The sequence below is a fragment of the Sturnira hondurensis genome, unplaced genomic scaffold, assembly GCF_014824575.4.
Source record: "Sturnira hondurensis isolate 20B ecotype Veracruz unplaced genomic scaffold, ASM1482457v3 Scaffold0022215, whole genome shotgun sequence".
Taxonomy (NCBI): domain Eukaryota; kingdom Metazoa; phylum Chordata; class Mammalia; order Chiroptera; family Phyllostomidae; genus Sturnira; species Sturnira hondurensis.
The window spans coordinates 14,342,366-14,362,638 of NW_028094846.1; the positions used below are offsets into that span (position 1 = coordinate 14,342,366).

General features: G+C 41.5%; 1 protein-coding gene across 1 annotated transcript in view; it reads left to right on the forward strand.

Annotated features, from left to right (window-relative positions):
- Window positions 1–16,614, forward strand: part of PLA2G4A (phospholipase A2 group IVA) — a 147,473-nt gene extending 130,859 nt beyond the window's left edge. The window contains exons 16-18 of the mRNA XM_037035116.1: window positions 5,498–5,693; window positions 7,187–7,344; window positions 15,870–16,614. Of these exons, the coding sequence (XP_036891011.1) occupies window positions 5,498–5,693; window positions 7,187–7,344; window positions 15,870–16,001 (486 nt within the window). The 3' untranslated portion in view covers window positions 16,002–16,614. The remainder of the gene's footprint in view (window positions 1–5,497; window positions 5,694–7,186; window positions 7,345–15,869) is intronic.
- The last annotated feature ends 3,659 nt before the right edge of the window (window positions 16,615–20,273 follow it).

Genomic DNA, 20,273 nt, shown 5'->3' on the forward strand with positions numbered 1-20,273 from the left:
ATACATTTTTTTTGGTAAAAATGAACTTCACAAAGTTCACAGTAGAAAAGAACTTTTCAGGTTCACTTGGAATATTGGAAAGGATTTTTAAAACTTATGAGCATTGTTGTGATTGTTATTACAAAAATATCTGTTTCTACATAGCTCTAAAAGATTACCCAAATATAATCTTTAGATTGGTGAAAATACTTTACTATTAATGTTAAAGTAGATTATTTTATTTTATTTCTTTAAAGATTTATTTATTTATTTATCTTTAGAGGGGAAGGGAAGGAGAGAGGGAGAGAAACATCAATGTAGGGTTGCTTCTCGTGAGTCCCCTGCTGGGAACTGGCCTGCAACCCAGGCATGTGCCCTGACTGGGAATCGAACTGTGATCGTCTGGTTTGCAGGCCCATGCTCAATCCACTGAGCTACACCGGCCAGGGCAGATTATTTATTTTAGATACAATATACCAAGGTTTAAAAATTAATGAGAAATCTACATGAAGTCTTTTAATAGGAGAGGAAAGGTTTCAATGTAATAAATGAATATATGCAATATGATTTTATTAAGGTGATTAAATAATGAATCATTTTCTATTTTTGAGAATGACATATAGATGGCATTTGTAATAAAAGAGCATAGAAAGCATTATGCTGAGTGAAATAAGCCAGGCGGTGAAAGACAAATACCATATGATCTCACCTTTAACAGGAACCTAAATAACAAAACAAACAAGCAAGCAAAATATGACCAAAGACACTGAAATACAGAACAGGCTGACAGGGTCCAGAGGGGAGAGGGGAGGGAATCACAGGGAAAAGGGGAAGGATTCACAGGAACAAGTATAAAGGACACATGGACAATAACTAAGGTCGGGGGGGGGGGGAATGGGAGGGCGGTGGGGAGCACTGAGGGAGTGGGCAGGGTTGGGAATATAAGACAGAAAACTATTTGGACAATAATTAAATAAATCTAAATTAAAAAAATAAAAGCATAAACTTTGGGCAAAATATTAGAGACATTAACTTCATTTCACAGTTACTGATATAAGCATTTCATAAGTCTAGATAAAGTTCAGATCTTGTCAGGGAGATAGAGGATGATGGATATCATGGCTTTTGATAAGGGCAACTGCTTTATTTATTGTATCTATATCGTAACTGGCCTTGAATGTTGATGATGCCAGTGCTGGAGTTTTGTGGGGTTTTTTTTAGACTTTCAGATACATACTCTAATAAACAGTTCACATATAAAGAGCTTCATGAATCCAAATACATTATTTTGCTGTGTGTAATGCACACCCATGTTTTGGCCAAAAATTTGGGAAATTTTTATCAAAAAATTGGGCAAACACGTGCACATTATGCACAGTAAAATATGGTAATACTCTTATTATTTTGAAAAAGCAGTTCTGTGTTTCATTTTGTCATTTCTTTTTGTTAAACATTTAATAAGTTAGATATATGCCATGCAAATTTAATATACCGTTAAGATCCATTCAAGAATTCTAATAAGATCTGTCTTTATTGTTGGCCATGCATTTAATCCAAGGCCTTCATCTGAAGTCTAAAAAATCATCAGATTACAAATGTAGGGGAAAAACCTTGCAATATTTTGGGAAATAAGCAAGGAATATGGGAGAATTCGGAGTTTGCAACTGGAGATTATTTTCCCCGTTACCTTACTACATTTTAGGGAGAATAAAAGTTTTGAGTTATTGTGCCATAAATTATTTTATATTGGCATATTATGTTGCCATATATTGGACATAAATCTAGCTCAGTGATTAATGCTTAATGACCAGAAGCCAGAACAATGGGTTCGTTTTCCTAGAAACAAAAGGAAAGGGGGAAAGAAAGCAATGAGAGGAGAAAATAAAGAGAGAAAGGGAAATTCGAAATGAGTCAGTCTTCACAAATGATAGAAGTAATGTATTTAAATTAATTATGTCTCCCTGTATGTTACCCAAGATAAAAATTCCATTGAAACCTACAAATTATAGAAAAAGAACCTGTGGTTTTCCATGGCTGATACAGGGAATTGCATGTTATTAATTGTGGCATTTACAGGTTACCTCTTGTGTTGGTTTCCTGGGGTCATCACGACAAATGACCATAAATGAGGCTTTTAGAACAACAGAAATGTGTTCTCTCACAGTTCTGGGGGCCAGAAATCAAAAGCAAGTAGCTCCAGGCTTTTGCTGGCTTGTGGCTGTGTAACTCCAACTTCCACCCCTGCCTTCTCCTCTGTGTATGTATCTTATAAGCCCATTCCTGGCTTAGAAGGACATTTGTTATCGGACTCATGGACCGCCCAAGTAATCCATGATGATCTCATCTTCACACTCTTAACCTAATCGCATTTATTAAAACCCTTTTCCAAATAAGTTACATTCCCGGGTTCAGAGGAGGGGGGCGTAAGGCATGGGGTTCCTTTTAGGGAGGCCACTTCTCAGCACTCCGCCCACTATACCTGTGCTGGTTATTGAAGAACAGATGAACTAACATTATGTGATGAATAGATGCCCTCAACACTACTTTTTTCCTATGTATTTTGATGAATTTATAGTAGCCTCTTAGTGAATAACAACTAACATGAAGGGCAAAATGCTGCGTAAATTCTATACACTATTAGATATAGAGAATTATTTTCATGCCCACAGCATTATAAAGCTCTTGGCTCCTAATACCAGCATGCTTCTATTGGAAATGAGAATGGTCCCAAACACAAAATGATGAATTCTAAAATATAGTTTCTATTTGTTTTATCTTATATTAGTTGCTTCAATAATTTCTAAAGATTCTTTAGATTCATTTGCATATTATATTCTGTACTTCTCCTCAATCTGAAAATTGCTTTTAAATGTTGAGAAACATCACAGAAGGCACATATCCTAGGTTTGTACAGGAAAAAAACCCTCTTTTCTCAAAAAGAAAAAAATTTATAATGTATGTAAATATACTTATGTATTTATAAATACATTGTTTTACATGTATAAACAGGTGAAATAAAAATATGCCATTCACATTAAAGTTTGACTCTAGTTCAGTTATTTAGATCGTCAATGTCTTTCAGGAAGTTTCAGTACTAAAATGAGCATACAAGTATCTACCCAATTGAAGGATACTACCCAATTGTCTGCATGGAAAATTATTTCAGCTAGTCCTCTCTAAATTTTCCATGCACTACTCCGTGGAAATCTGGAGTACCTGCGGTGTCCAACAACAGCCAAAATGAAGAGTTATGCTGGGGCTTAGCGTTGGCACGCTGCTATGGTTTGTGAAGCTGCAATTTCTTTGCTCCCTGCATTCTTTTCCAATGCTCTTCAAACTCATCTGCTGTGCTCACTCTGTGTCATTATTTCTGTCTTTACAAGCAGAGGATTGAGACATGGTTTTTCCATCTCATAATCACTGTTGTTATCGTCACCCATGGAAAATCTCTTCCACATCAGGATCCCATAAGGAAAGGGAAAGTTTCTACCACTCCCCAATTCCAGCATCAAATATCTGTCTAAAAATAGCAGGATCCTTTACCTCACGCCGTTCCCTTTTCCTCTTTCTCCACACAGTCACAGGTCATTGGTCATGCTGCTGACTCATGTTTGTAAACACGGGCAAGCTCGTCTCTCTCCCTCTTCTCACGCAATTGATTCACAGTGTAAACTTTTGGTTTTATTTTGATGTTGAACAGTCTCGAATGAATAATCGTGAATTGTGCTAGACAAGAAAAACAGCAAGCTGAATAATTCAACTGAACAGGAAGGGAAAAGGAGTTAGTGATAAAAGTCTTCTTAAGTTGCAGACAAGAAAGTATTTATACGTATATGGGATTTTTCAGTGAAGTAGAATCACGCAGGGGTGGGTAAAAGTAGGTTTGTGAAACATGGAAGTTTATTCTTGTATTATGATTTAATTACTGTATTTTTTCCAAAAGAACAATGGTAAACCTAGTTTTGCCCAATCTGTATTTAGCTTAGTAGTTTATGAAACAAATGCTTCAGTATCCATTCAATTTTTTGTTCCCCCATACTTGTATTTCTTTGTAAATGGCTTTGAGAGAGAATTGATTGACTTGAAATTCATGACATCTCAGAAGCATTAAGAACAGTGGAAATTCAATGAAAAAGCATTTTTCCCTCTAAATTTTAGATGCTATTCTAAAGTGCTTCTTTTCTTAAATAGAAATTACTAAAGTTTCGAACATACACTGCCTTATTTAATCCTCACAGCAATCCTGAGACAGAAAACAGCATCAACTTTATTGTACAGTGATGTAAAATTTGAGAGGCTGTGAAACAAAGAACAGGTGAGAAGCAGGTGCAAGAAGCTTGGGAGCCATGGTTTCGTGCACAGGGAACAGCCTGACCTGTTCGTATGTTTGTTTGTTTGGTTGGTTGGTTGGTCGTCATTACTTATGATCTCCAAGGCGACATTAGGGAAGTATCACTGCATACTTCAGCCCCCAAATAATTCCAATAACAGTCTTACAAGACATGTATTATTAATACCCTTCTTATTTTATACTGGATGTATTGAGTGTAGAAAAAATAAGTGATGTGTCCAAGGTCCCGTAGCTCACGCTTTAAGTTGGGCAGTCTGGCCCAGCGTCTGTTTCCTATTTCTCCCACTTCCTTTAAGCTGCATGTAAGTAGAAATGAGAGCTCTGTTCACTGCACCTCTCCATCTCAGTTTAGTGTCTCCCGTGTCAACGCAGGACTTTGTGTGTGTGTGTTTGCTCACAGCCTTAGTCAGCCTTGCTGCAGAAACAAACCGAAAATCTCAGGCGCTGACAGCAAACACGTATTTCCTGGTCACGTTACTTGTCCACAGCTGCCAATCAGTTGCCGTGGCTCCGTCCCATGTGGCTGCCTGTTCTTCTGGCAGCTCATACGTGAAAACGATCACACAACCTACCACGCTCTTGGCACCTCCATACGGCCCACTCTTGGCCGTGACGCATGTCATAATAACATGCTGAAGCCAGAAGCTCAACTTCTTTTCATCAACAGAGGGAAAAGACGGAAAAAAAAAAAACCAAGCTGATTCACAGTAAAAGGTTTTGCACACATACAATTTATCGACTATAATTAGTTTTGTGGAGATGATATATATGTAGAAATTTAGTAACAGTGTCCTCATTCTGCTTCGTCAGATTCTTTGACTCCTCAGGGTTAAAAAAATTTTTACATGACTTACAAATGCCCAGAACCCATAGTAATTTTTCCTGTAGCAATTGCATCTATGATTTTATTCAGTTCCATTTATTAATAAATTTTCCAGTTCCTCCTATGGAGCTGCTTTTGAACCAAGGATTAACATAATTTGAGTTTGATCCTAGGGCATTTTGAATTTCTTTGAGCCCTTTGAGAACAGGGTCATTGTTCTTCTTAGCAAGAAACACCTTGCTTGCACATAGGGGACACCTGATGAGTATGGAAGGATGCGGCCAGGCCAGCGGAACAACTGAAGACTGAAAATTCCCCAATGTGTCTTCCCCTCTTTTCCCTAGGAACTTCTCCTTGCAGAAAAGTGGGCCAAAATGAACAAGCTCCCCTTTCCGAAGATTGATCCTTATGTGTTTGACCGAGAAGGCCTGAAAGAGTGCTATGTCTTCAAACCCAAGAACACTGATGTGGAGAAAGACTGCCCCACCATCATCCACTTTGTCCTGGCCAACATCAACTTCAGGAAGTACAAGGCTCCAGGTACGCTCAGAATGAGTTGTATAGTCTCTGAAGTAGAAATCTGGTCAGGAGCAACACTGAACCTAGGCTGCTTCACACTTGCTGTGCCAGCGGACAGTTCTGAATCCCATACCTTGCTGAAGAGCTACTGTCCTGAGACCCACCCCCAGAACTCCCCATCTGTCTCACTCCAAGATCACCTGGGTTCTTCACAGATTAGCAACGGGAGGTTTAACAACCAGCTCAGTGAAAATTTCTGGGGCTTTATTCCAAAACCTCCGATTATTTATATTTGCATTGGTTGGAACCCTAATCCGTAAGGGTTGGTAAGTATTTTGAATGTCACTATTGAAAAGAGCTCTTATTTTGGAACAAATTATGCAAATGTTTGGGCATTTCAGATGACCACAAGATAAATGTAATCTAGCCATACAACGTGGCTGAGAATTTCATGGTGCTATGGTTTATTTCATAGGGGAAAACAAGGTCAAGTTTAAGGCAAGTCCTCCTGTTGTACCACATCCGGAGGAGCCTATAAACTCTTCAGTATCCTGGGAGATGTTGATTAGCAAAAGGAGATCTAGAGATTGACAGGCAGGATGCTGAAGGCTTAAAAAGTATATTATTTTAGGACCAGAAAATAAAATTGTAAAAGGAAAAACAGAAAAGACGTCATGGAAGACTTAATGGGGGACTGTGGAGAAGAACGTGATCTTTTTGGAGATAGAGGAAGGATATATAGGGATGGAAATGACTATGAGTCACATTTCAAAACAAGAGAAAGAAGAATTGACTGGCATTTCTAGTTTTTGAGTAGTGAGTGGAGTACCTGAAACTTGGAGACTTTTCTGTGACTTCATTCTCGAGGAGAGGCTGTAGAGGGGATTTCTGTGGCATGAAGACAATTAAGTAATGTTTGGTTTGGGTTCCCCCCAAAGCAAAGGATTCTTAGCAAAGGATTCAAGTGCAAATAGTTTTTTCTGGGTGAACTAGGGAAGGAAATGATGAAGGGAAGGGAGGAAGGCAGACACAAAGGATGTGTTAGTGAGCTGGCTACGGGGACAAGAACTGGATCCTGCTGGGAAACCCTAGTCAATGAAACAGAACCTATGTTCTAGAACCATCCTTCCCCTCACACATAAGAGGCAAGGAATTCGGGTATTTATAGCCTAAGTTCTTAGACTCTGGTGGACGGCTGCTTGGGGTGGGATGTTACATACGAGTTCCCAGCCTGCTGTTAGTGAGTTAAGCAGGTGTCCACTTGCAGGGACAGGCAGAAAGCCCTTAGGCACAGAGTTGTAGTCACTGGCAGTTGGAAGTTGCCCAGGCAAAGCATAGAAATGTTCACCCCGGGTATACGGGTGGGGACACACCAGTGTATGCTAAAGGCTACATGACCACACTGGGGGATTCCCAGAGTTATATTTACGACTGTTTGTATGTGTTATTCCCTGGGTCTTAGAGATAGTTTGTAGTTTTCCAGTGACCTCATTTGAGACTCTTCTGGTATTTAGGTGTTCCGAGAGAAACTCAGGAAGAGAAAGAAGTAGCCGATTTTGATATTTTCGACGACCCCGAATCACCATTTTCAACTTTCAACTTTCAATACCCAAATCAAGCATTCAAAAGGCTGCACGATCTGATGTATTTCAACACCCTGAACAACATTGATGTAAGTGTCTCCTACGCCTGTTGACAATGTCAGATGTTTCAGATCACGTGATCCTCGCGTACCTCTTTTTCATAAAAAAATTAAAACATTTATGAGTGGTACCACCCAAATTGTACCATTTTATTTGTCATGAATTATTTTGATTAATCTCCAGAAGAACCCTATAAAATTCCCACGTATGAAAATTAATGCCTCCAGATTGGCAGATTTTATACTATTTATACTATCCACATTTTATACTATTATTTTATTGACAGGTAAGTTAGTACTCAGCTTCTTCCCAAATAGCGAATGTATTTATCATATGATAAAGTGTATTTAAATGGGAAGAAAAGTGGTAAGAAAAGAAATATAAAAGTAGGAAAGTGAGTGTGACCAGAAATGTGGTTAACGGAAACACTCATGCTTTCAAGTATCTTTATTCTTCTGGATCATGGGCATGGTGCCAACAGTTTCCATTTTTAGTCCTGGAGATATCAAGCACTCTTTGCTTTAGAAACTTTAGAAACAAGTTCTTCTCTTCAGTATCATCCCTATCACTACTACTGAGATTGTGTGCCTGTGTAAAATTCTGCAGTGTCTGGCTCACCATGGAAGAACACTATTGTGTACTTGGAATCGTGTTGGCTTGTGGTTCCAGATCCTAGTGCAAGACGGATTATGATCAGTCGTGAAAGCCCAAGTTCATTGGCCACACTGGATTTTGCACATGAGGAAGTATTATGTGCGATATTAATTTTTAAGGAATTAAATGGAGAGGGGAAGGCATCGTACTCTCCCTGACTGTATGTAACTTGCCAGTCTTTTTGGAGACTCTGTGAATGGCTCCACAGAACACACTGTATGTGGATGACTGTTCTTTACATGTGAGATTAAATTAGGGTTTTTTAGCTAACAGAATTCTGGCACATCTGGTTTGCTTGCTTCATTAGTTGGGCCTGAGACTAGAAATGGTCAGTTGTGAGGAATTACAACAGTTCCACTGTAATACGTTTGTTAATATTTTGATCTTTAATTTGTGTCAACATAGGATATTTTACCCAATAAGCTTTAGTTCCAACAACTCTAAAATGCTTTCTTGTTAGCCTTCATTTGTGAAGAATATGTGATAATTCATGTAGAGCATGCTTAGCATATTTTTATAGCATGTATCATTTTCTAAATGATTTACTCCTTCTTTCTTTTACCTCACAAGTAGTGAACATTTGAAATCTGTATGCTACCTTGTTTCTGTTGTGATGGTGAAAATTTAAAAAATATTAAGATCAAATCAGTATTTTCATCTATAATTTATAAGGAGCAAGGCGTTTTAAAAATAGAGCTGTGTTTTATAAACCCTCCTGCTGTTAAAAATGACCTAAGGGGTAATATTGAAAAAAACCTGTTTTTCCTCTGGGAGCCAACAAACTCACAACTAAATATCCTTTGGGTTAAAATGTATTATACTTGATCATTTATCTTTAAATGAAAAAAAAATAGATTTTAGGAATGTATAAATACTTTATTGGACTTGAGAAAATAAAGGATGCACATACATACAGGGGGTTGGCAAAAGTAGGTTGACAGAAGACAAATAAAACAATAATTAAAAAATAATAGTACTAGAATAAACTCTATTTTATTCACTTGCAACTGTAAACCTACTTTTGCTCCCCTTGTATGTACATCTATACATGCATATATATATATATATGAGTATATATATTTACATATATGAAAATATATGTAAAAACATTTCTCTCATTGCTTTCAGTTCTGGTTTACATAAAACCTGTTAGACTAGTTGCTATTAAAATGATAGAGTTCTATTTATATATTTTACAAACATTCTTCAAAGGAGTCTGTTTGACACACAGATGAAAAAGTTAAAGCCTGAACAGAAATAGACTCAGGACCGAAATAACCACCCTGACTTACAGCTCACCAGATGTTGGTTCTTCGCAAACCACTGATTGTGTCTAAAGACTTTCCTGGAACAGCCTGCAGAAGCAAGGTCATGGGCTTTATATCATGGATAGACTGGGCTGCTGGGTGATTGGATAAGTCCCTGGGTGACTTAAGCATTTGGGGCCTCAGTTGACTCATCTCTAAAACACTAGTGAATACCTACCACATTGGCAAGTAGTGAGTCTTGAATCAGACGGTGTTGGTACATTGCCGTGCAAACGAAGCTGCCCGATAAATGGGAACCTTACCTGCGTGTGTCTGTACCCTGTACCAGGATGGATACACCTCTAGATTTCTGCAAATGCCCAGAATTAAGAATATAGACAGGTCTGCACAGGTAACCGCAGTCTGGGCGGTAAATGAACATTCTTTGAATGAATGGATATAGACTTCCTCTTAAATTATCTGACCATTGAGACTTGTATTCAGGTGATTATTAGTTGCATGTGTGCATTTGTGTGCCCTTCACACCCTGGGAAGACTCCCAGTTTTCACTGACATTTTCTCTCTCCCCTGATGGCCTTGCCCCCCACTTTTTACCAAGAAAACATCTTTTCTCAGAACCGAACTTTCTTGGGAAATGTGGATGAATAAAGAACACCCCATAGTCAGGTAGGGTGCTGGAGAGTTCCTGGAGTGCAGTCGTTAGCTAAGTCACTCATTCCCACCCCGTATGAATACACCAGGTTACTCATTCCCGCTACACCGATGCCCAGGTTCACTTGCTGTGGACAGTCTGAGCTGTTTGAAATGGTGGACACTGAATATAATCTCTTCCAATCCAAAGACATTGGCTGCCAAATCCTGGCCTGGCCTCGTGTCTCAAGGCAAATGCTCATCTCCACTTCACACGCCTATGTATGTTTTGACTCTGAAAAGGCCGCCCTGTCTCTGATAGCTGTGCACGAGCTGATGCTCCCCCCTGCATCAGTAAAGATACTTCCCCCGGATCTCCCGGAGGGCCTGCTTTGGTGAAGCTGAATTCCAGCTCACCGCTAGCAAACCTCTGTTCATGCTCACTCCGTGACAGCAGATCGGGCTCGTTGTTAGTGTCAGGTTTCCGCACTTACTCAACTTTCCCAAATTCCGTTTCACTGAACGTTGCCTCTGTTCTTTCACGTTGGCACAATTTCGTGGTTGTCTTTTTTTAAAAAGATTTTATTTATTTATTTTTAGAGAGAGGGGAAAGGAGAGAGAAAGAGAGGAAGGGAAACAGCAATGCGTGGTTGCCTCTCGCACACTCCCTACTGGGGACCTGGCCCGCAACCCAGGCATGTGCTCTGTCTAGGAATAGAACCAGCGACCCTTTGGTTTGCAGGCTGGCACTTAATCCACTGAGCCACTCCAGCCATGGTTGTCTTGTTTTCCTAGTGCCATTCATAGAAACTTAATATACAACGACTTATACTGGTGGACGTATGGTATGTGAGAAACGCAGAGACTCTGGAGTCGGACCAAACTGGGTGTTCAAATCCTCACTCACTGCCTCTTGAGCATGTTAGTTAACCTTTCCAGATCTTACCTTCCTCATTTGTAAGGGGAAGCAGTGCTACTTGTCTCATAGATCAAGAAGAGGATTAAGTAAAACAACTTAAGGACTTGGCATCTAAGAGACACTTGATGAGCTGAAGCAGCCAATGAGATAATGATAAAGATTATTATCACCGTTGATGTTATCTTCTGCTTTTAACTGAAGAGTTAAATCCGTGAAAAACAATGACTGCCTTCTTACCTTGTGTCCTGGGATAGTAATCACAGCGCCTGACACCTAAAATAAATACACAGTAAAGTTTCCAAATGTCATTACTGGCCAAAGCTGTTGAAGAATTTAATGTGACAGGAGGAAGGGATAACAAGGGTCACGGTACAGGCCTGGCGGCAGTGTTCTTGACCATGGAGAATGTCTGCACAATGTTTGCCTGCCAGCTACTGGGGGCACGTGCTGTGCCCAAACCTCAGTTTCCATCTGGAGGGAACGTACTTCCTGAGATCTCTTTTCTGGGGCCTAGTTGATTCAGCTGTCCCCCACACAAAAAGTATTGTTATGCAGTCTCACTGATTCAATTTACTAATTCAGTAGGCATATTCTAAAAACCTGTTTTATGTCAGTTTATCCAGCGTATCTCAATGGTGCAGAATAATGAACTTCTAAAACGCATTCTCAAACAACTCTATACAGTGTTAAATGATAGATGTTAATTAAAATGAGGACAAGCACCCGTCCAGAAGAACTGGTATTTAATTCTTACTTTATTGATATTCCATCATCATTCATAAAAATGCTGAGGTATCAGTTAAAGTTTTTATCTTTTAAAAATAATTTAGAAGCTTTTTAAGTGTCACAGCCCAATCAGTATATGAGGCCCACATTCATCTACCTTCCCTGCTTCCTGTCCTCTCTTTCCATCTTATTTCTTCATTAATTCAACCTGTTGATCGAATATCCACTGTGCCGGGCACTGTTTTAGGAGCTCGAGATGCAACAGTGGACAAAACAACAAGAGCAACAAAAACACAAGAGAGATTTGAGCCTTTGATATAAACTGAATATCTCTCCCTCAAATATTGAACACTCCAAGGGAACCTGTGAGGTAGGGATTTTTGCTTGAATGTGAGAGAACTGAGTCGCGGACTCTTTAGGCAGATTGCTAGATGTCGCAGGCGGGTGTGAGACGCTGAGGGGGAGCCATGGTTTTTTTCCACACTCTCTTTCCTTTCATCTCCGTCTCCAGCAGACACGGTTCCTAGTATTCCCCAAACACAGCCTCGTTTCCAGCCAGGCCCGTCCCCAGGTCTTTCCTGTAACCTGCCTCGACCTTCCCTCCTTAGCCTTTGTATAAGATTATCCTTCTACTGAGCATGCCCAGTCTTTCTACACCACTTACAAAACCCTGCCTGCCCTTCCACTCAACCCAGATCTCTGTGTTCCCCTCGAGTTGAAGTTTATCCTGTTTAATTCCACCTTCCGTGATGCCCTTCAGTGCATTCATTCACTTTACAAATATTTGTTGTTCCATGTGCTAAGAGCTGTGATCAAAAATGACGAGACTCAGTAGGTCCCTGCTTCCATGACACTTCACTATTTATTGGGAAGGCAGAAGGTAATCAAAAAATTCACAGTAATTTAACCAGTATCCCTTCTTGTATTTTTTCATATTTCCATTTCTAATTTTTCTCTCCAAATATATATTGGAACTTCTGCTTTGGGCTCATTTCTCATTTCCTCTTGTGGGAATTCAATAGTTGCTTGTGCATTGCTTCCAAACTCATGTTTCTAAATGTGTTGCTCTGGTGAAGAAGATCAACTTTGAAATGTTTTTCTTTTTCCTTCTCTTTGCCCTTATTGCCAAAGACTGAAATGTTCTGGGTCCACCGTTAGGAGGCCCTTGAATGGCACGAGGGAAGCCTGGCACAGGTCCTGTATGCGGATGGAGAGTGGGGATAGGAGGGTCATTGCCAGCACCACTGGCAAGGAGGATTTGGAATGTTAGTCAATTTCGGGGGTGAATGACAGAGGAAATGCAATGCATGCACTACATAAGAACACTTCTAGTTTTTAAAAAAGGAAGACTTCAATATGACACATTGCTTGTCTGGAGACATCAAGCTGTATCATGCTCAAAGGTTTGAACTTAGCAGCTGATGCAGCGCTGAGTTTAGCCTCTTCTGTTTGTATCGCAGAATTACAAATGACAGCGGACTGGTATTTTTTCCAGCCATGTGGACAAATATGACTAATGGTTTTATAGTGTTAATGTGCCACCTAGTGGTTTAACTTCCACATTCTCATTCCAGATGATCTGGGTTTTTCAGTGATCTGGGTTTTTCAGAGTGGTGTAAATATTCCTTTTCCTTTATAAGAATGGCCTGTTTACTAGAAACGCCTGCCAGGGTTATGGTGATTATGCTAGTTATTGATTTTGATTCTTGCTGCCTGTTTGTGCTCATGAATTTGTTAGAAAGGAGTGGACAGTCGTTATCAGTATAATTTCCCCTGTGGTCTTTTATATGTTAAAGCTTTTTAGGTGTTCGGAAAGTAAATGGCTGTTTTTTATTTTACTTGGGCACTTACCCATCGTGCAGCTTGAGGTGTCCTGAGCGGCTGTAATGAAGGAGAAGCCAACTGAAAACTAGGTGACATCATCTCCACACAGGACGGAGATTCCCCCCCCCTTTTTAAAACGTTTTCCATCACAGTTGACATTCAGTATTGTGTTTGGTCTCGACGTGGCTTCTCCTTTGTATCCTTAGCTCTAGGAGTTCCACTCAGTCAGTCTTCAGATGGTTCTCCAGGTCGGTTGCTCTGTGGTTTAGTTGTAGTTCTGATGTGGTCAGGGAGGAGGGGCGCAGGCCTGCCTACCCCGCCATCTTGACCGGAACTGCAGGCTGGGAGATTATCAGAAAATGTGGTAGAACACATCTTGTTGTGCTGCAGAATTAACGTGTTGACTTTTACCAGATAATAAACCCACTCTTGGCTGTACATAGTGTTTTTGTTTGTAGTAAACTTTATAAACCTCACATCTAGTTTAAAACTCCTAAATTTTCTCATATATGGACAGTGCGAAAATTACAGCAATAAATAGGTGCTTATGGGAAATGGTTCCTAAGTGCTGGCATGGCACACAGTTGGTGCTTTTTTTATTCTCACCTTAGGACATGTTCATTGACTTTTAGAGTGAGGGGAAGGGAGGGAGAGAGAGAGGGAGAGAAACATCATGAGCCCTGATGGGGTGAACCTACAACCCAGGCATGTGCCCTGACTAGGAATCCTACAACCTACAACCTACAACTCTTTGATTTATGTGATGACGCCCCAACCAACTGAGCCATGCCAACCAGGGCATGCAAAATACTTGTATAAATGATCCTCCATCCCTACAAAAGCCAAGATTAGTGTTATTATTCTCATTTTAAAGAAGAGGGAACAAACTCAAGAATTTAAGTTAATTTCCCTTGACCTCACCTAGTCAAAAAGCACAGTGCCTGGAGGCCCTTGGTCAAGGTCTCTTTCCTAGGCTTAAAGTTCTTCTGTGGTAATAGACTTCATTACATTTACCTTACTCATGAAGAAATGGTGTCAGCAAACATCTGCTTTAATAAAAGTAACATTGAGCCCATTTTTCCCAGAAGATAATTATTTATACAGGGGTGAGCAAAAGTAGATTTATAGTTGTTAGTATGGAACATAATACAGTCATTAAGAAATAGTAATACAAGAATAAACTCTTGCATACTCACCACTGTAAGCCTACTTTAGCCCACCTCTATAGATGTAAATTTTTAAATTATAAAGCAAATCAATGTGTCACACTGCTGTGATAAACCCCTATTTCTATAATACAACTGCCTGCTGTTTAAAGTTACTATTAAAAGATAGAGAAGCCTGCCCATTGGGCCTGACATAAAGTCATGGAATTTTACTTGCATGTTAACACCACCCAGGTCACACATCTCTCTTCTCCAGGCCTTGAACCCAGCTTGCACAGTGAGGTCATGTGCAGAATGGAATAGCCTCTTTTTGCACACCTCTCCAAGGCCAAGGGCACTACACCAACTCTGGGTGGCAGGGAGCCACGGGATCCTAACTGCCCAGACTGCCAACTATTCCTCCCCATGGCAGCATGCACATAACCCCTTACTGTTGCTGAAAGATCCCTGGGGTGCATGCAGTTAAGGGGGGATTGTGGGTTACCCCTGTGACTTGCCTCTGTGTCCTGAAACTTCTACCACAGTGGCCGTGAAGATGCAATCCTGTAGTGTCGTCCTGAGGAATGAAGTCTTCCTGACGGTACCAGGATTATAAAATAGCAACAGAGCCAAGGTGGCTACTCAGGCCTCCTTTCCGAAGCCCATTCCCATTGCTCTGCAGTAACTTCTTCAGCCAAATCCCAAACTTCCTCTTTTTTCCCAGAAGTTCCTAGCCAAGTTAGCTTCATGCCAGAGAAGTATATGATGATTGCAACAGAAATTCTTAGAGGTGGCAGTCACCATGCATTTGAGCATATATAAAGATTGTTCTGAGTAAATAATAGCCATCATCACTCATATCACACAGGTGGTGTTTTCTAGGTAAAAGATGCCCATGTTTTACGACTGCGTTTGTTTAATCAAGGCAGCAGGGCAGTTTGGTCATATCGCCTTCTCTCCCTAGACTTAGAAAAGTCCTTTCCTTCCTTGTGGTTCTTCATGTCCACTTGTCCACGCCTGGTAACAAACATAAATTCAAGATTTAGTAATTAATGTATCTCCCCTCTTATCACCTTCCTAGTAAAGGAAAAAGGGAGATAGATTTACCATGTCACAAGTATTTTATTTCCAATTTTATCAGCACAAAGTTTGGAACTCCAAGAATTGCTTCTTCTCTGGTAGGGGAGGGAAGGGTATTTGGATATGAGCATAATGGGAGTGTAATGGCAAGATGTTTAATGGAAATATCCACATGCCTGACTCAGAGATTTCTTTCTCTATTTCAAAGAGAATTCTGTAATAAAAAGATTGATTAGATTTTTGTGTTGACCAAATGTTTAAATGAGTTCAGAGCAGCACTGATTACCCCTTTTTGCCTCTATTTGCAGGTGATAAAGAACGCCATCGTGGAGAGCATTGAATACAGGAAACAGAATCCATCTCGTTGCTCTGTTTCTCTCAGTAACATTGAAGCAAGAAAATTCTTCAACAAAGAATTTCTAAGCAAACCCACCTCGTAGTGCGTGTACTGGAAGGGGCAGCAATTTCTGACGCTGAGGCTGTTTGAAATTCCATGACAACTGGATTAAAAGCACAGTGCAGACATTGGCACTTACCATTACAGGCTGATTGATGCGCAGATTTGCAGTTGTTTCTGTAAAGCTGCATGAGAATAATACCCTTCTAAGTTTGTTTTTAGGTTAACAGATGATGCTGATTATGTAAAAATATACTACATTTTCTGTCAGTACGAGTTTCCTGATGCAAATGTACGGACCTAGATTGTATATTTAGACATTCCTCACCACCTACGTTATGTGTCCAGTTTTTAAAAAATGTGGTTTCTTCTTAGAATATTTAACAGTTCGATCTCAATAAGTAAGACTTTGCCTTGTGTGCGAATGTTATTCACTGACCAGATTTAGTCATGCCACAAAACAACACTATTTTTATTTATATGTGCATTTATACTTATATGAAATAAATACAGGTTTTGCAAATTATCATGAGGTAACTGAGTTTTATTATTTTAATGAAATATTGCATTGTTGCTATGAAAGATTCTCAGATCCATGGCTTTTAAACACAAAGGTTGTTAATCCTAAATTCAAATGTAACACTTATGATAAATCATTCTTATTTTTCTTAAAAGAGAAGGTTGTATAAATTATTGAACAAATGGTATATATATTTTTTCAGAAAGTAGAAGAAACTGTAACCACTTCTAGTTGGACGTTTTACTTTGTTAATATTACTCCGGACTGAGTATCTACCCTACAGAAAGCACCAGAGAAAAATCCAGAAGAGTGGCTGAATATGCAAGACTTGTCTTAGGGACAGTCTGTATTACAAGAGTAAGGGTTTCCTCGTTCTTCTTTCTTTAAATTATCTTTCTTTAAGTTCTCTATTCATTTGCCTTTTTTCTTTTCACCTTTCATTTCTTTCACATTTCCACCTGTGAGGAAAGACGTATAAAAGAAAAGGAGGAGGGAACATTTGGAAGTTTAATTCTTTATTTGGGGGTGAGTGCTCCCAGCAGGTCGTCCAGCACATTGCGGGGTCTGGGGGTACAGCAGGGGACAAAACCGACCAAAGTGCCTGTCCTCGAAGACTTTACATTCTGCCGGAGATGACCAGTGATCAACGAGACAAATATGTTTCTAGAATATTTGTCACCTGTACTAAGGAGGGAAGGGAGGAGATGGGAAGTGTGGTGGTGTGTACCTTTAAATGGGGTCCGGGGGAAGATTGATGGGAGGACGACATCAGAGTAAAGCTATGAAGGGGCAGGAAGGACCTCTGGGTGCACAGGGGAAGAGCATTCCTGGCGGGAGGCACAGCAAACACCAGTGTTACGAGGTGGAGCACCAAGCATGTTCCAGAAACAGAGAAGAGACCAAGGTGCCCTGAGCCGAGTGAGGGATAATTCTGTGTAAATTGATTATGTGAGAGAAAAGTTTGAAAGAACATATTGAATTACTTGACATGTTTTGGGTGCAGGGGGAAGAAAAAGAGGATTCTAGCCTCAATCTGCCACCGTAGTCTGATCTCAAGTATGAGGAGAGAGCAAATGGATAAACCTGGTGGTTTTCTCTGTCACCATCACGGGCTCCTGGGGGAAAGCAGGCATCTGCCAATGTCCAAGACTGCACCTACACAAAGGGCCTTCGCACCCAGGTGGATCAGGACTCAGAAGCCTAGCTTGGTGGGACTGCTGTGAACGCAGCAAGAGACAGGGTCGCGGGAGCGCTGGTTCACCGAGACTTCAGGTACCCATCAGACAGGAAGTCCGAATGGGGCCTGCTGTGGCTGCTGCTTCCAGGTAATTTTCAGGGTCAGCCCCCTCCACAGTGGACTCTAAGCCAGAGGGTCCTGGCTACCCCAGGCTGGCCGAAGAAATGGGGACTCCACAAGCAACACAAGCACACTACCGGGTGCCCAGGAACCTGGAACAGGACCCTAGTCCGGAGAGGCCAGGATCTTGGGAACAGGAGGCATTTGCCTCATCCCAAACCCCAACCTACACAAATACGCACGTTGCGCCGGAGGCAAAGCTGTTGATGGACACGGTCTTGTCTTGCTAGAACAGGACCAGGCAGGCTGGAGGGGAATGATTTAGTAAGAGACACGTGAGACCCACAGGCAGCAGGTCCAAGTGGTTGTGAGTGGCATTAATTTGCAGCTTCTGCCCCCACGTGTCTTCAGCGGATGAACTCCCTCCACAGTGCAGGCTATGCAGGAGGTTGGGGACAGATCCCGGCTCCATAGGTCTGTCCAATGCCAGTGGTACAACACCAGGAGCATGCGAGAACGGTGCATGCGCAAGCAGTTCACTTTAAGGTGGCAGAACTGGAACCCGGCTCGGTTCGGGACAGGCGAGGCCTGAAGCAGAAACAGGGTGGTGGCAAAAGGCAAGCCTGCTTCCAAGCCCTAAACTACACGCATGCGCAGATGCCCTCTGAACGGGTCAGAAGGATACTGGCCTGCCTTGGCAAAGCAACCCGGGCGTGCTGACTGGTAGCATCTAATAGGACCCTGGTTGCTGGAGTCTGCATAAGCACTGAAGTCATCAATTTGTAGCTGCCACGGGAAGAATGGTTTTCCAGTTGGGCCGCCTTTTGAGTGGAGACGGTGCAGGTTGTTCGGCCGGCCCCAGCTACACGGGTCTGGAAGGCTCAGGGGTGAGTTCTGCGCGTGCATGTGCTGATGAACTTGGAGTGACAAGGGATATGGAAGCAGAGCATAGCAGGGCACAGGAGAGCTCTTGGGGGTCACGAGCTGGGGACGTGTCTGAAGGATGGCAGTGGAGTGTTCTTAGGTCCCCTGTGAGAAGTCGGGTAGAAGTCTGGCCCCTGCCGAGAGTATGACTGTGGCCAATTTACAGGTACACCTGAGAGTGATTTCGGGGGTGGGGGAAGGGGGGACGGAGATCCTCCCACAGTGGAGAACATGCAGGCCAGTGAGGTAGGTCCCCAGTTCCACCGACCAGGAAGGCCCAGGGCGCCCGAAGCCATCTGAAGAAGGGCAGATTGCGCATGTGCGGGCAGCAAAGTTCAGGCTAGCCAAGAGTTGGGTCAGTGGTGCAGGATCTGGGGACACAAGGCCTGCCTCTAAGCTCTAAACAACACAAATGTGCGTATTTACGTAGAAGTGAGAGCTGGAGAATGCCGTCCTGCCTTGCTAGGGTGGGACAGCGGTGGTGGAGGTGGTGGGCGGGGTATCAACCAACAGCCGACACCTGGGAACCCTGGTTTCTGGAAAACCGCCGGACTACATAGGCTGTAACTCTACATCGGGATTGACGGTGTAGTTACTCACATTTTGTAGCTGCCCCTCAGGTGATTTTCTGGAATGGGCCTTCTCCTTACTGGAGGCATAGAAAGTGGGAACTATATACACAGAAGCTGGGACGTGAGCGGTGGCCAGGAAACTAAAAGAGGGCTTGGGACCTGGCACTAGGCAGGTCCAGAGAAGCCCCGTCACAGGATGGACTTTTGGGGAACAAAGCATAGTCCAATTCCCAAGCCCAGAAATATCCAAATGAAAATATTCCCACGGAATGCAAAGTTCATCTGAAACATTCAGAGCAAGAAAGAATAATAATGGTAATGGAAGATTTTACAGAGAAGGTGAGACTTCACTTTGGTCTTGGACGATGTGTAGAATTAAGAATGCAGAAAAAAGTATAGAGGCACACTGATGGAGAAAATAGGATGAGTGTCAGGAAATAGAATGGTATGTTTAAGAGACCAGTGAGGATGGAAGCTTGACCAGAAAGGAAGAATTATTGATCGATGAAGCCCCATAGGTACAGGGGAAGCTGTTTACAGTCGCAAAAATTGGGGAGAATACCAACCACACATCCCCAAAGAGAGTGGATGAATAAACTCGGAAATGGTCAAACAAGACTATTATGCAACATTCAATAGATGAACTGTGATGACATGCAGCATTATGGGTGAATCTTAACCTAATATATCAAGGTACAAAAACTAAAATAAAAATGTATGCCTTTAAGCAATATATAAATAGTATGTACATTGTATACATGCATATCTGTATACTATATATGCCAATATAACATATATATGTGTGTGTGTATGTGTATACATATCGGATAAAACCAGTGTGAGAGAAAGCACACAGTGTTTAGGAAGACGGTTACCTTGGGAAGGGAGCTGCATTTGGATGGAGTGAGGACCGCACAGCTAGCAGTAACTTTGCCGAAGTCTGAGCTTTCATTTTGGCTGTTAGGTCCACCACGGGTGCATTTCCATTCTTAAAAATACACA